The sequence below is a fragment of the Rissa tridactyla genome, chromosome 2, assembly GCF_028500815.1.
Source record: "Rissa tridactyla isolate bRisTri1 chromosome 2, bRisTri1.patW.cur.20221130, whole genome shotgun sequence".
NCBI classification, from domain to species: Eukaryota; Metazoa; Chordata; class Aves; order Charadriiformes; family Laridae; genus Rissa; species Rissa tridactyla.
This window is the reverse complement of record NC_071467.1, coordinates 57,045,276-57,061,458: the sequence shown is the minus strand read 5'-3', so window position 1 is coordinate 57,061,458 and position 16,183 is coordinate 57,045,276. Positions and strand designations below refer to the sequence as shown.

The window sequence follows — 16,183 nt, the reverse complement described above, 5'->3', positions numbered from 1 at the left end:
CTCAGTTCAGCAGTTGGAACTGCTGAGGTGGGCTCTCTGTCCCTCTGCAGGGCATTCATTGATGTTAAAAGTCATAAGTAGGCACACGAGGCACAAAATTCCCTCTGTGAGGGACTTTTTAAATGCTGAAGTTAAGATCCGATAGAGTTCTGGCAAATTTCAGTGTGCTTAACCTGAGGTTTCTACGGTAGTTATGTCTGGTCATCTGTGCACAGAGGATATGTGTAGAATTCAAGGTATGATTGAATTAAAGCAATTGTTACTTTTCCAGAAACCTATAATGAGGGTTAAATATGATTTTCAATATAAATATGTATTGCTCCATGTATCCAGATTGTGTGATATTTCATCTAAGTAACTGTTCCTTTAAATATTTCAGCTTAAATGTGGAAATTATTTACCAGTTTTCACTGCTGACTGTAATGCTGTGATTTTGATTTTTCTCTTGCTCATTACCTTATTTTTATTTCTTTTGTTTCCCTTGTTTGTTCATGTAGGCCTGTTACCATCTGAGAAATAAAAACATTGCTTCTGTTCAAGGATATAAGGCCTAGCTTATTCACTATGCATCTTTACTGTATCAAGGTTTCAGAATCTTTCTGAATCCATGGGCAAAAAATTGAAACTCATTTGCAATGACGTTAATAGAATCCAAGTGATTTGTTTTAAACAAACCAAGGTTTTCCATTATCTTATCAAGGCTTAAATGTTCGAAGAAAGCATTAACTAATACCATCTCATTCCATAGTTTAAAGGATGCCTCAGCATTTTAAAGAGAAGTTCTGTATTTTTTGTCCAGTGGTACTGTTCATGTAAATTCTTTTACTTACCTGCTGGGCTTTTTTTACTTCCTCAAATAACCATCGGTTCCCAATTAATTTAGACTTAACTGCCTTTTTTTTTTCTAAAAAATGTAACCTAGTAACTTGATATACTTCAAGCTTTTTCTTTACATTTTCTTCTCATGATGATGTTTTCCTTTGTTCTTGTATAATTCTCATTCATGCCCAAAGTATCGCAGACTAACATCAAATAAATTGCCTGAGACCTTTTCATCTCTTGCTTCTTCTCTGTTTTCACCTCTTCTGGTTATGAATTTTTAAATGACTGGCTGGCTGTTCGTAGGTCTTGGGGCAACTGAGAATAGAACTTTTCAGAAAAATAAGAAAATATTTTGTTTCACTTAGTGGTCAGAAGTGGAAATTATTATTTGTTTGAGACGGATAGCGAAGAGGAAGAGGAAGAGGAGAAAAAAGAAGAGGAAGAGCCTCGAAAAAAATCTGCATTTCAGGTACTTTATGGTAATTTACTTTCATCTGGAAAAACATGTTAACTTCTCATAACACAGGCACATATGTTAAAGCAGCCAGTACATTTAAGGTAGACCTGAAAAGTATTTGAAATGAATTTTTTTTGCCAATTTAAAATGCAAGCTTGCCTTTTTTAAGTATCGCCAAATTCCTACAGGAACTATAGTGAAATCATGCCTTCATTCAGTTATTCCTGTGGAATACAAAAATAAAAAACCACAAAGATTAAGAATCTGATCTTTATTTTTTCTGCATTACAATAAAGATAAGTGACGAAGCTGACTTGCCTCTGGCACTGCTGTGCAATGCTTCAGTGGTTTTCTGGTTTTGAGTAGCTATTATCATTCCATGAAGAAATGATCCCAAAAATAAGTGACGTTTCATGGAGAAGAACAAATACTTTTTTAAAAAAAAAATTCTTTTTATTATTAATCCTAGCAGACCAGAGAAACATATCCTTGGGTTAAAAGAGCTTAACATTTGTGGGTGCCCCATCCCTGGAAGTGTTCAAGCCAGGCTGGATGGGGCTTTGAGCAGCCTGGTCTAGTGGGAGGTGTCCCTGCCAAGGGCAGGGGGTTGGAACTAGGTGATCTTTAAGGTCCCTTCCAACCCAAACTATTCTATGATTCTATGATTTAAAATTACAAAAGGAGACCACATCACTTTCTCGCCTTTCTTTTTCAGGATAATGTTAATCAATATGTTTGCATTCTAAGTGACGGACTGTGTTGAATTAAGAGTATATTGTAGTGTTACAAAGATAGCTGAAGTTTCCTAACTGGGTTCCTACATATAGACTGGTTGATCTTAGACAGTACCAGGTATTGGATCCACTGGCTTCAGTGAAGAGCTTGGGTGAAGAAGGTAGTGAAATCCTCATGCATATATGATTTCTTTAATCTTCATAAGATTAAATTTTTACTTGTTGAAGAATTTTCAGAAATACCACAGAACTTTTTTGGGTCTGTAACTTTTAAAGCCTAAGCAAATGGTTAGCTTTTCGCAGATGAGTATTCCCATCCAGCGGCAAGCTCATGTGACTACAAAAATGGTGCATTACTGAAAGCCCAGCCCAAGCAAGAGCAAGAAACTGCCTCCATGCTCTTCTATTCCTTATGCCGGTAGCTTTCAAACAAAGCTTCCCAGATGACATTACTGAATTACAAGGCAAAGTATTTTATTTAATTCATTGATACAATGTGCCTTTAGCTTATATACTTACATTGTATTACCAACTGAGTATATTTGTTAAACTGCCTGCATGGTAATGACATGGAAAGATTTTTTTCCTGACCTTAAAAAAGGCAAAACAAATCTGGATGAAAAACAATGTGATAAATAAGTTTTATTTTCTACTATTTACACAAATTTTTTGTATTTTTTGCATTTAACTCACCATCGACCGTGAAAATGGCTCCTGAATTTCTAGCTCATTTTTGTTTCTGGTTTTCATGCAGGTATAGAGAAAAGTTTGCATTCTTGTTTCTGCTGATTTTTTAAAAAATTGGTGAAAACCTTTTGTTCAGGTGTGCTGGTGCCAAGCACTGAGATTTTAAAGAGTGCTAAACTTGAGGCCAGAAGCTAATAAGATTCTTCATTTACTCTGAGTTTCGAGTTTTTTGTTTGTTTGGTCTTATTTTTTAAAGCTCAGTCCTGAAACTATTAATCTGAGGATGGAGGATCTGGTCTTTATTTCAAAATTCTGTTCAGACGTTCTGCAAAGGTGGCCAGTTCTGCAATATGTGCAACATGAAGATGTTGCTTTATGTAGGAGGGATTTGTATAGAACAGAAAATTGGTTTTGCTTATGAAAAGCTTGTTCATCATTTGGTCATCATACCTTATTCGAGTTGCATCACCATGCACATGGTCTTAATAAAAATACTAGCAAAGTGAACTTGTTTGTTGCAGAGCCTGCTAAAGAACTATTTTAAATTGTTGATTTTTTTCTTTTAGTGTAAATTGTGTGCAATAGCCACTTCAAGGGTTCACTTGGAGATTGTATTTATTAGAGAATGCAGGTAGTTAAGAATCATCTTATTGAAATTTTATTCTGAACATCACAAATGATCTTTATCATACTGGAGTCTATGAATGTAAATTAATAATCTAGGTACAATCATTCAGTATATACTTTTTATTAATATTTTCTTGTTTTCTACTAATTGCTCTTGCTTTGTCCTTCTTTATAGAGAGCTATTGGGAAATTTGCTTCAGCCATTTTAGCCTTGCCAAAGTCTGTCATTAAACTACCCAAAACTATTCTTCAGTATTTAATCAAAGCAGCAAAGGTACTTGAGATCTTGCGAGTGCTCAGTATGTGACCCATCCCGCAGTTCCTGGTGTAATGTATACCTCTGTCCTTGTCTGCATTTTTCCTCTTATATGAATGACTAAAAAGAATAATGACAGCCAAATCTTCGTTCCTAGTAAATGCAATACATTTCATACTTTGGGAGTGGTCAAGCCACAAGAAAAGTAGTCTATCTTTTTTGAAGTGCAGCCCTGGAGAGAAAATGCAGACCCAAATTCTCATTTTCTTCTGATACTGCTGTACAAGATGGTCACATCGAGTTGCATGTATCTTGTGGACACCGTGGTAATTGATCTCAGAAAGCTGGTAAAAGATTTGTGAAACACACTTTCTGCTCCAAACCCCCTTTTAGCTCTCTAAATTTCTGGCCTTAATCATTGGAAAAAAAAATCTGTGCATCTTCTTTCTTGTCCTCCTTGGATTCATTTAGCATTTCTTACCTTTGAGCACTGGGTATCATTTTACACTCCATATATGTAACATGATATTTGTAAGGCGTGACCATTACAGATTGAGCATACCAGCTCCAGAGCCTAAAAGATACTGCATTTAAAGTTTGTCCAGCAGTAAAAATCTAAAGTAATACATATGTAATATACCCATTCAGCTCTTAGAATATCTACTGCTTAGCGTAAGTAGTTATATTAAATTTATTAATCAAATGCCCTTTCCAAGTCTGCCTTTGACCTCTAATAAAGTATTCACGCTGTGAGTGTGGCTAGCATACAGTTTCTCAGCTAACTGTTCAATAGCAGATGTTGTCAGTTTTTGACTTTCAGTAAGTAATAAGGTACTAGTTCACTTAAGTATCCCATTCCCCCAGACCACCTTCATTAGAAAACACCTATTACAAAGCAAAGCGAAACCAGTGCCTCTGATCCCACACATTTTCTCACATGGTGCTTGTTTTGAACAAGTCAGACGTATAAAAATAAATGTACAGATCTCGAGAGATTTGGAAGAGGACCTTCTTATCAACAGTACCAAAATAATTTCCTCTTCATTGTTGTATACATTCACAAAACAAAACAAAGTATTCTTCCCTTTTAAAGTCATTTAAAGTCAGTTTGAAAGTTTTAAAAAATTGCTTTTGACATTCCAAAGCAATTTGTGTATGCAAATTTTAAAAATATAAAAAAAAAAAAACAAATAGAAGTTTCACCATTCTGTCCTGTGAGGGGCAGTTCCAGCTTCACTGAGATACACGTGTGTTTTTATCATTGCATGTTTGTCTTGTGAATTAATAGAGCTCTGTTGTTACTGTGCTTTCTTTTCAACTTCGTGTGTGCTTCCCTGCCCTGTCTCTGTTAGCAGCCTGTGTTGCTTAGAAATAGGTGACAGTGCAGCGTCACCTGAAGATGATTATCATTTTTCAATGAAAACCATAAAAGGAACAAAAGAACATCTTTCATCCTAAAGAGCTGTGGAGAAGATACGGTTACTTTAGTTTCTGCTATTGACATTTTATGTTGTATACGGAAAAAAGATATGTTAGTGCCTTTTTCCTGTAACCTTCCTTCACAGCTTGAGCAGAACTATTCAAAAAGTTACTTCTGGGTAACTTTTTTTTACTTTTTTTATTCTACCGCTACAGCATTTATAAATATTTTGGGCCAATTCCTTGCTTCATGTAGTCATACAGGTCAACAGACTGTTGATCTGAGTGAGTGCTGTGAGCAGGATTTGGCCCCATAAAATCCCCTTGATATACAGGTAAGTATTACTGTTTTCATTTTACAACTGGGAAAACAATAGCAGAATGATTCATAAGTGACTTATCTGAAGCAACAAAGGGAACCATTGTCAAAATCAGGATAAAATCTGAGGAATTCCTGACTGCCGGGTTTGGGACTGTGCATAGATAGCAAATCTGTAAATGTTCCACTGGGATTTGCAGAGGGGAAAAAAATACCTAAGATACGGAAAATGTATGAGCACGAATACCTGTACTGAGAGATCACTATGTCTTTTGATGTTTTCGTTAGTTGATTTGCAGCACTTTAAGAGAAAGTTTCCATTACTCTGCATCTTGCCTGTAAAATGATAAAGTAGAAATGAAGAATTAAATAGAGAGATTCAGGTGAAGTTGCCCGTATGCACAATGGGGTATTAACTCCCAAAGTTCAGAGCATGAATTTTTGTGGGTTCTAATGAAACTTGGTTCACCCACAAGTGTTTTCACATTTGGTTGTATGCTCACAAAAAATAGCGCATGAAAACTCAGCAGATCTGTGGGGGAGGTGTTTGATTTGGGATTCAAAATATTTCCTTACCCCTGCAGATCTGAATGTGTTTACTCAAACTATATAGTCCTGCTTGTGGCTTATTCTATGGCTTACTCTCTGAACATGAAGAACCTTGAAATAAATGAGTTTGTTCCTTCCAGTTTGTTTATCAGGCCTGGATTACTGACCCTAAAACAGCACTACGACAGAGGCGCAAAGAGAAGAAAAGTTTTGGCAAAGAGGAGAAGCGAAGAAGAAAAGGATCTGGGGATGGTAGGTAGACTTCTGTATTTTAAAAAAATGTACTGTTAGCTAGCCTGCCTGTTGTTCCTGGTAGCGAAAGGCAGCTGAGTTTTAGAGGGCAAGCGCTCTTAGTTCTGTCTAGGAACTGGAAAAGTGAGTTTGCCTTTGGCTGGCTGTCTCTCCCTGCCCCAGCCCATGACAAGGCCAGCCATAACTATGGCCTTTTGTTCTACACAATGCACATTGGGGGAGATAAAGAAGAGAGGATATATGTGTTTTCCATGGAGTTGCAAGACACATGCCCAGAACTTTTGCCAAATAGGAAGACTCAACGCATTGCAGAAAATGTCAGCTATATGAAAACATTTGTGGAAGCAGAGTACTTGCAAGCGAAAGCCATAACCCTGTAAAGGCGTAACTTTATAAAGCCAAAACCTGGTAGTTAACAGCATTTCTGCAGAGTATGGGTGTGTAAATGCCAGGTGTTTGGCCAGAATTAGGCAGAGCGAGGACATTACCCTTTCACTCCCCCACCTCATAAAAAGGTTTGTCTTACTCTCCAGGTTTTTCTAGGGTTGCTCAAAGTCTCTCATTTTGATGATAAATTCATGTGTATTCCCAGGGAAGGTTTTGCATGTGACAGACTTACATTTTGTGTTGAAGAACTATTTCATGAGGAAGTTCCTGAAGAGCTGTAGTTCGAGTGGAACTGTAAGAAAAATTCAATGAAATAGCCAGAAAATTATTTCTTTTTGCCTGATTTCCTATATTGTTCCCTAAAGAAGTTTGAGTTGATACATGGGGAAGAATATATCAAGAACTGTTTTTCACTTTGCGTGCTGTACTCACTGAGGAACCCAAATATCCATGAACCCCTAAATTCACAGTGAATTCAGCAGGTAGCAAAAGGAAAACCTACAAATGTTAATAGGGTTTTACTGGCACTGTAAAATCATTCATGCTTCTGAAAAAAATCAGTGTATTAAGTGGTTCATATCTCTTCATCTTTTGCTCCTTTTTTAAACAAGAAAAGAAAAGAGAAATTCAGAAATAGAAATTTTCTGATCGGTATGGATGGGGGGGGGACGACCCATTCAGGCTGAATCAGCTGGGCTTTTCCTCCATTTGGCATCTTCACCTGTAGAAAAGGGGTTGCTTTGTAATTTGACTGCTGCCACTGAAGGTGCAGCTGCAGTTATTGGATATTAGATAGAAGGAGAATCATTTGTCTGCCCTTCAGTTCTGCCTGCGACTCTACGTCACTCTTCTGCTGCAGGCCGAAATCAAAGCACGTGGTAGTTTCAAACCAACTCTGCTGCTTCGTTTCAACCCAAAGGTCCCACTCAGTTCATTTGGGTTTGCTGGGTCAGAGGCAGGAGCATATCAGAGCACTGATCAGGTTGCCCTTTGCAGAAGCTGAAGAAAGGAGCTCAAGTGTGAGTCAGTGAAAGGTGAGGCTGCTGAGGGTGGAAGTGCGGTGACTGAGAAATTGTCTGGTCATGTTGAGCAAGAAATGGTCTTGCTCAACAACCTATCTAGTAAGAAAAGGCCACTGCAAATTACAAGAGAGGAGTGGTCATCCATGAACATCTCCGCTGACAGGGTTGTCCCCTCACTTGAGTCCTTTAGGAATGGAAATGCGCTTTCTGTTATAGTGGTAGGCGAGGAACCAGTCACTACTGCTTAGTAACTGTAGCATTTTCTAGCTTTAAAGGCATTTACACCCACACTTCTGTAGGTGTAACACTCACTGTTTTGCTCCTCGTTCTCAATAGGTGGCACAGATGCGGACTGTGAAGACAGTGAAGAGGAACCTGTCAAGAAGAAATCTGATGGACCAGGTATGAAGGCAGAAAGAAGGTTTCTCTGCTGTTACAATGCAGTTGTGACTGGTGGTGTAAGCAGCATGTCCCAGAGAGAGCCTTGCAGTGATCCCAGACTTGTGTAAAAGCCACAAAATCCACTCTGACCTAGGCAGTGAGAACTTCCTAACTACTTTCAGGTTTTCAATTGCCAGATTTACAAGCATGGGAACTTCTACTCCTGGACTATTAGCTACTGCACTCATTCTCTACACACTTTAGTAAATACATCTGCAGCTCAGACTTGATCACTTGCTGTATATTTTACTTGTAGAACAGCTTACACCTGAGCTTGGCTTCCAGTCCTGATTGTGCACAGCCCTGTGTTAAAATCTCCATTGATTTTCAATGTCTGAGATGATATTATTAGCACACAGACGTTGTGTTTTTTCAGTGTGTTTTAGTACGGTTGATATAATGCTTTTGTCCAGTACTCAGACATTCAGCAAGGTGCAATACCCTCCCCTGAAAAAATGGGGGTTTTCCTGATCTCACCCATTCTCATTCATAATCAGAGTTCAGGATGCTCTGCACAACAGAAGAAGTGCCAGCCATTTGCAAGGTCTTGCCCATATTGAAAGCTTTCCTCCAAAGAAGCGTAATAGATCAAAAAGCTACGCTTGACTCTTTGTTTCTAACTGGAGTAAAAGAAGAAAACAGACTCTCCTCTTGAGTAAGTCTTCGAGATGGCTTACCTTAGCGAGACTTTTGTCTTCAATAGCTATTTTTCTGCTCTATTTAAGATTGGTTCCCACAGTTCCAGTTAGAATTGGATCCCTGAGTAAGCCACAAGGTAGGTGTTACAAGGATGTGGGAGATGTCATTTCTTTCTCCCAGGAGGACCGGTCTTAAATAAGCGAGCTGCATTGCTATCAGGGTTTTCTGGTGGGGTCTGGGGGGGGGCTTTTTTATGTGTTACTTATTGGTGGTGCAGTTACCTGTGTTAAAACACTGAAGTCAATCACTCAAACTTATCTCTGAGGAATTATTGTTGGTACTACATAGGAGTTAGGGAAACAGAAGGAGGTTTATAATTATTTTTTATTGGAAGTAGTCAATTTAAGGTGCTTTATATTTTCGTTGAAATACTTTGACCATTCCTAGGTAAAATTTGTTAAAGAAGATGGTTGGAAAAATTAGATTGTAATTGTTTATCAGGCATTAGTATCATTGTTAACCTCAGATCAAATCCTGTCTCACACTCTCAGGCAGAGAGAATCCTTCTCCGCTTTTGACCCTTTAATTTAAAATAACAGTCTCTGCAGAAAATAAATATTTGTTTCCCTTTTTGAAGATGTTTAGATGCGATCGATCCCCAAAAGATTATTTTTAAAAAGTTTTGGAGAACAGCAGAGCTGCCAGAACAGCTGCAACATCATTAAAAATGTATAATGAATCACCTCCATCCCAGAGAGAAAAATGACCTTTTAGATTAGACTGGAAGTGCTTGGCAAAGCACTGTGGTGAGACTATGGCATGCCAGTGGTGGTCAATAATAAAGATAATTTTAACTTGAGAGCTGCGATTCTCCTGAAGTCGGTAGGAGAAATTACATATTGGAGAGGAAGATTGTGGGTTAAAAAGGAACGTTTATATGTTGTATATTTTTGTGTATGAGTGCTATGTTTTCTTTTAACCTGTTCATAGTATTATCTGGCATTCAAAGGACATGAATGCTCCTTGAAGTAGAAACAGCCTTACATTTAATTTCCAATGGCAAGATTTCCTTAGCTTCGAGACCTTCACGTTGAAATATGAGTGAATAAAATTTAAGTAGATACATCATAAAATGTCTCCAATTCTAAATGACATCATAGAAAAAAAAAATGAAAAAAAAGGGAAAAATATTACCGAAGTAGTTATATGACCAAGCGAAGGGGACTAAATGCTCTTATGTTCAGCGATACCAGACCAGTTCCATGGCATTGCTCAGGTAAATGGTACGTACTGCCATTTCAGCATCCACTTTACAGGAATGTGCCACTGATGGGTTCTTTCCTTAGTTGCTCTCCACACATATGTGCATACAACCCTGCCTGCACACCCAGAGATGTGTGCATGTTCCTCCATAAGAAATCTTTTGCTTTATTATACCTTCGCCTTTGCATTCTTTGTAAGGAGCAAATGTGCACTCCACAAAGTTTTGCATGCCATCTTGTGGTACAGCTAAGAAGTGAGGTTGTGGAAAACATCATGCTTTAGCACAGACGATGGCTCTTTAGTATCTACGTCAAACATTTTGTCCCTGCATGGCAGATTATTGACAGTTTTTTATTATTTTTTTGGGCTGGTTACTCTAAAATTGGTCTTTATAACTAGGGCTCTGGGATTTGCAACCTAGCAGGGACAACTAGCTCTGGAACTGCCTAGTTGGAAAGAAATTTTTTAGTATTTGTGCAACGCTATATAAGAACTGTAGTGTGGTGTGTATGTTTGTGAGTGGAAGAAAAATAAGCTGCAAGTGCTGCATTTTGGGTGAAACATGCAGTTACGGATGCTAACGGAACTACTGAAATGAGACATTAATTTGAGACAGCTGTGTTGAGCAAAATAAAGCTACTATTGTTAGTATAAACCCATAAGCCCTACTCATGGGAAAGTGTACTGTTTTGGCAAAATGGTGCAAGAGTAATGTTTTATGGATGATTTATGTGATTGCTCCTGGTTAGGCTAGTTGATCTGAGATCACTGATGACACAGTGCAGCCTAATTAAAAAAAGAGAGGCTTTGGAAACAGTAGATACAGAGAGGTGTGTCTAGGTGGTTGGAAAACTGGGAGAGATTCAAAGACTGTTTAGGCAGGTTATGCTTTTAAAACTCAGCTGAGCAAGGTTCAAGCACAGAAGGCAAACCCTGTGCAGAGAGAAATGCGTGCAGGTAAATCAACAGGTAAGGGGTTGAGTTCAACACGCTAGCTGAGCGGCTGTTGAGATCACAGGAGCTGGGGATGTTGAATAGCTCTCAGGAGATGCCCAGATCTTCAGGTTTCATTTTGCAGACCTATGCATACACCTCCTCTCTAAAATCAGGGACTGCTTATATGACTAGCAGTTGCAGGACCAGGGAGTTACAGGGTGGAAAAGGGATTCCAGATGATAAGCCTTAGACATAACAGGCAGGAAAATGGCACAGACAGCCAAAAGGCCTCCAGCCATCTTCAGAGATTCCTTACTATGACAGGGTCTTGCAGCCTGGATTATTATTATTATTATTCGACAATAAAGGAAAAATGAATATAACTCCAAGCAGAAATACAGTGAAAGATATTTGTGTTCATTAATTCTCTGTTGCTTTTTCTCTCCCTTAGATAACATCATCAAGAGGATATTTAATATCTTGAAGTTCACTTGGGTCCTTTTCCTGGCAACACTGGACAGTTTTACAGCTTGGCTTAATTCCATCTCAAGAGAACACATCGATATCTCCACTGTGCTAAGAATTGAGCGCTGTATGCTGACCAGGGAGATTAAGAAGGTAACGCCTTTGGTCTTTTTTGTCTGCTAATGCCATTTCCAGTTCAGTGAAAAATGAATGGTTGTCTTTTCAGATCACTGTGTTAAGGAGAAAAATTATAAAATTCTCACTTACACGTGCATTTTAAAAATAGATCTGGATTCTTTTTCTGCTTGCTGGTTTATAAATATATAAACAAGAAACTTGATTTAATATCTGGACACAAACCAAATTATTGGAAAAATAATTCTTTGAGAGGTTGATATAAGGATTTGGCTGAAACACTCCTTGATAAAGTGTGATTTTGAGGGAATAGGATAGATTCAAGTAGAGAGGAGAAGGCATGGCATTTCAAACAGCTCAAAAACTACCTCAGTCTGCATATTTCAGTATTTTTGTGGACCAACTTACCTTGGAAATGACTGACAACATACAGTCATAATTTTCTTCACTTGCAGTAAAGCTATGTGGTCCTCCATGAACTAGTTATATCTTAGTACAACCCATTATTATCGAAGATTAATGTTGATAGAGTAGCTAGAAATGTATGTGGATCTTCAAAATGCAAGTAGGTGATATCTTGAGGTTGGATAAAGCTCTCATTTTAAGCACAGGTATTTTTACATATCTGACCAGCTGCCCAACTGTTTCTGGAAACCTGGCATAGAAGCCTCATTTTTAGTTCTTTCCAGTTTTTGTTAAAAGCTGCAGGCTGTCTCAGAGATGAAGAGGTCGAAAAGGTCAACAACACATTAGTATTCTTGACCTCAGTGAAGCCCCATATTGCCCGGCCGCTGTCAACATCTGCTGGCACAATAAGGAGGCTGCCCACAACCCCAGGAGGTTCGAGAGGCAGACTTTCCTGGTCGGAGGGAATCCGTACCCAGTCTGGCCAGGAGGCACTGAGCACAAAGAGAGGGCTGCTTCGGTGTTAATGGTCAGTTACTGTTGTTTTCCCCAAGGTATTCTTTAGCTCCAGTCTTTTAATGGAGGATAAGTACAAGAGATAAATGTAGTCTGCTACGTGCTTTCATGACTGCTTAACTTCTTTCAAGGTCTCTCAGGATCACTCCTGAAGCCATGTTTAAGGATTGGTGTTACCTTCTCTTCCCCTGGCACTGTTTCACCCATTGGTTGCTGCAGAGCTCTTGGGTGAGCACCTTCCACTCAGTGCTCAGTTTATTGTTTTGTTCTAAGACTTTTCCTTTATAAAATAATTACTCCAGTTATTCCATGGGATTCAAGTTATTCCATTGGGAACACTGGTGATTTTTTCTTCAGCAAAGAGGGATGCAAAAGAATCAGTCTTTTCTTGTCCTGTTGCCATAACTCCCTTACACGCTTTATGCCTTGATCACCTGTTGATACCCTGGATTTCTGGCAGCTGATTCTTATGATACTCTTGAAAATGTTTTTCGTTATCAGATATTTTTTTTTATGTTAGCAAGTTATTCCTCAGCATCTGATCTCTTTTGGTTTAATTTGATGAAGTTTTGAATTTAACTCTAGAAAGTTCATTCTTGTTTGGTTTTCCTCATGACTTTTGCTTCTTGAAGGATGTCTTCTTGTTTTTTCCTCCTGCTCTTTTCCATTCTGGTGACTTGTGTGCGTGCAGGCTCTTTCATGACATTCACCTATTCTACATGAGTACATTTGAAAATTAACTGGAGTTATTGTACTGATGGAGTTGTTATTCTGATGGCACCTTCTGTAATCTTCCTCAATATTTAACAGGCACTAGTGCACTCCTGCTTTGATGGTCAAAAATCAAGCCTTCATACTATTTCAATATTAATTGGTTCAAGTCCAACCACAGAGACTCTGTGATAATCTGGGCACAGTGAATTTACTGGATTTGTTAGACTTTATGCTTTTTGACACATACCACTTCTTTCTCAAGCTATCTTCTATTCCATCCTTCCTGTAAAATTGTTACTGTGATAGTACAGCATTGTGGTGACACTACTTTTTGCCCCAGATCTCAGAAGTGCCTGCTCTTTCAGCATCCTCACTGAAAATTACATAATTCTTTCTCAATACCCTTGGTTTTTTAGAGTTTTAACATTTATGCAGAATCCCTGCTAACTGCCTTTTTATGGCCATTACTTATTTGGGACCTTATTTTGATCATTCTTTGCTACTTCTCACCTCAACTTTATTGAATCTTTTCTATCCTTTGTTCCTAATAGATTTATTTATTTGTTTATTTCCATTTCATGTTGTCAGCAGCCTGATGCTATTTTGATTACAGTAGATCCCATATGTCCTTGTATAGGCTGGTATATCCTGCTTCAGTCCTAAATCTTTTGGTACTAGGGGCCCTTCAAAGAATTTCCCCCCAGTCAATAGCTTTAAACTTCAGGTTTTTTTCTAAAATCTGTCTCTCCTTTTCTGTGTAATATTAGTACCCATCAACATCAGAATCATTAATTCCCCCATACCATCCCCAAGTCTCTGTATCAGACCCATGCCTGTCGTTGCTTCCCAAGAAAGAAGGCTCTCACTGGAGGCATCATGGTGACATGCTTCTTTGTCTGATGTAGAGTCGGGGACAGTTAACCTGATGCATGAAGTTCCTTTGGTCTCTCTTCCAGCTACAGAAAAACCTGAAATTGAGTCCTCCATCAGCTGGGGGGCACTTTTTCTGTCACAGCTCTTGTCCTTTATCCCAAGCCTGCAGTCGAACTAGAATGTATCGTGTGCCGTAATTTCAGAGGCAGGCTGTCATAATGGCACAAACATTTATTACTGCAGAAGGAACACAGCTTGTACACAAACAAGCCCGATTAAAACCCCAAGTTTCAGATTTTGTTCTTAAGATATTTTTTCTGACAAACTTCAGATTTTGAAGATTTTAGGTTTGGGACAATGTAGAGGACCGGAGTTGAAATACTAGTAACTAGCAATATTAGTAAAAGGAACAGAGGCAATATTTTAGAGTACTTTTATTATTTTACCTGGAAAAAGTCCTTCCATAAGGCTTCATTATAAGTCAGAAAAATTACTGTTCAAGAATAGCAATCTTCTCTCTCAGTGTATCTTCTGAAGTCAATGCAACTGCTAGTGGAATGAGTTGGATGTGTTTCTGCCTAAGAACAGGCTATAAAATTATCAGTTTTATTCTTATGACACTCTTTCAGAATTCTGATTGCAATATCATAGCCAGAAAGACTTGATTCTGCGCCCAGATCTGGTCTGACAGTTAATAAAACCACCCTTTCATGAACTTGCTTGATCTTGAAGTCACAGAGAAAGAGTAAAGGTCTTCAGTGTCTTTTTCATGGTTTCCCATATTTCATGAATAAATTCTTATGTTGGGACACTAATGAAAATCTAGATTAGTCTGTACATTACCTGTCTCTTTTTTTTTTTCTGTCTAAAAAACTGCTACTGATCGCTAATAAGATTTTTGATTGTTCTTAAGAGTCACTGAAGCTATCTAAAAGAGATATCTCAAAAGTTGCTGGAATACAGGTTGAGTAATGGTCCTAGCCCACACCTCATTTTCACACTGAACGATCTGCAGTCCACTCAACAGTTTTGTTGACTATATATAGCCTGAAATGGCTTGCATTGCTCCAGTTTTGCTCAAAACCCAACAGTTTCTGCCATGGTAATTTAAGTCAGAGTCTGACTTGTACTCTGAAAAGGAACTAGTAGTGGGATGTTATTATTTACTAGGAAGTCCTTAATCTGTTCCTTGCCAAATGACAGAAGAAACCAGTTCCTTGAAGAATAAACCTCCACCCTGTCATATACCTCTACCTCTACTGTCTTCCACAGGGAAACGTTCCAACACGGGAGAGCATCCATATGTATTACCAGAACCACATGATGAAGCTTTCTAAGGAGTCAGGACTGGACTCAATTGATAAAAATACCGGTCAAGCTTCTGGTTTGCAAGCATCTGAAAGAATGGATAGTTTAGATTCAGCAGCTTCTCGTGACAGTATCTCCAGGTACTGATTTAAGTTTATTGTGTGAAAGATAGGGCAATCATGCGGTAGATGTAATTTTAGATAATGTCTAAGTACTGATGAACTTTCTAATCCATGTTGGATCCTCTTTTTGATTTATCCATGCCATTTTAATAGTGAAAATGCATTGCTCTATGTTACTGTTCCTTTATAGTGGTGGACTCGGTTGTTGGCTTAAATCCTTTTCCACTGCATGACTACCCCACTGCTTTCTGTTTCCCCTAGAATTAGGAGTCATTGACAGGGGTTCTGATCTTGTAAAAAGTAATGGAAAATAAGAGCCTGCTGAGGATGCTTATGGGATACTGTTTTAGGAATTCATGAGTGGAGTTTGGGGAACAATCATTCATTGTGAATATTTTGTCTTTGTAAAATGAATTGTTTTGTGTTGCCCACAAATCAAGAAAGGCTTTGCATTGAGAGAGATTCTGGATTTGAGAGAACAAAATCCCCCTCTCATACACACAGGGCAAATATCATCTGAAGAGCCTGATTTCCTGGCTGCCATGATTACAGTCCAGCAGAGCTACACAGTTTGTGGATCACATACCCATACTAGTTCAGGAAAACCACTTTCCTCATTCTTTTCTGAAGACAGATGCCTTCAAGTCCCTTGCCAAAGCTACGGCATGCTCCTGCTGCTCCATGCACACAGAGGCACACACATTCACTTCCTTCTCTTACAGAGGCAGCCTGTTCCCACCGTGTCCCTGATGTTCTTGACTTTTAAGAGACTGCAAAGATTGTCCAACACGAGGGGGAAGAGGGAGGGCTTTGGAAATCCAGCTGTTTCTTAATC

The 16,183-nt window shown here is 38.6% G+C and overlaps 1 protein-coding gene across 7 annotated transcripts in view; it reads left to right on the top strand.

Annotated features, from left to right (window-relative positions):
- The window catches only part of PIEZO2 (piezo type mechanosensitive ion channel component 2), a 320,464-nt gene that overhangs the window by 274,738 nt on the left and 29,543 nt on the right, over positions 1–16,183 (top strand). For all 7 annotated transcript variants that reach the window (XM_054192479.1, XM_054192473.1, XM_054192475.1 and 4 more), the window contains 5 exons: positions 1,188–1,291; positions 6,011–6,122; positions 7,868–7,933; positions 11,262–11,428; positions 15,191–15,366. In XM_054192479.1, coding sequence (XP_054048454.1) covers positions 1,188–1,291; positions 6,011–6,122; positions 7,868–7,933; positions 11,262–11,428; positions 15,191–15,366 — 625 coding nt within the window. The remainder of the gene's footprint in view (positions 1–1,187; positions 1,292–6,010; positions 6,123–7,867; positions 7,934–11,261; positions 11,429–15,190; positions 15,367–16,183) is intronic.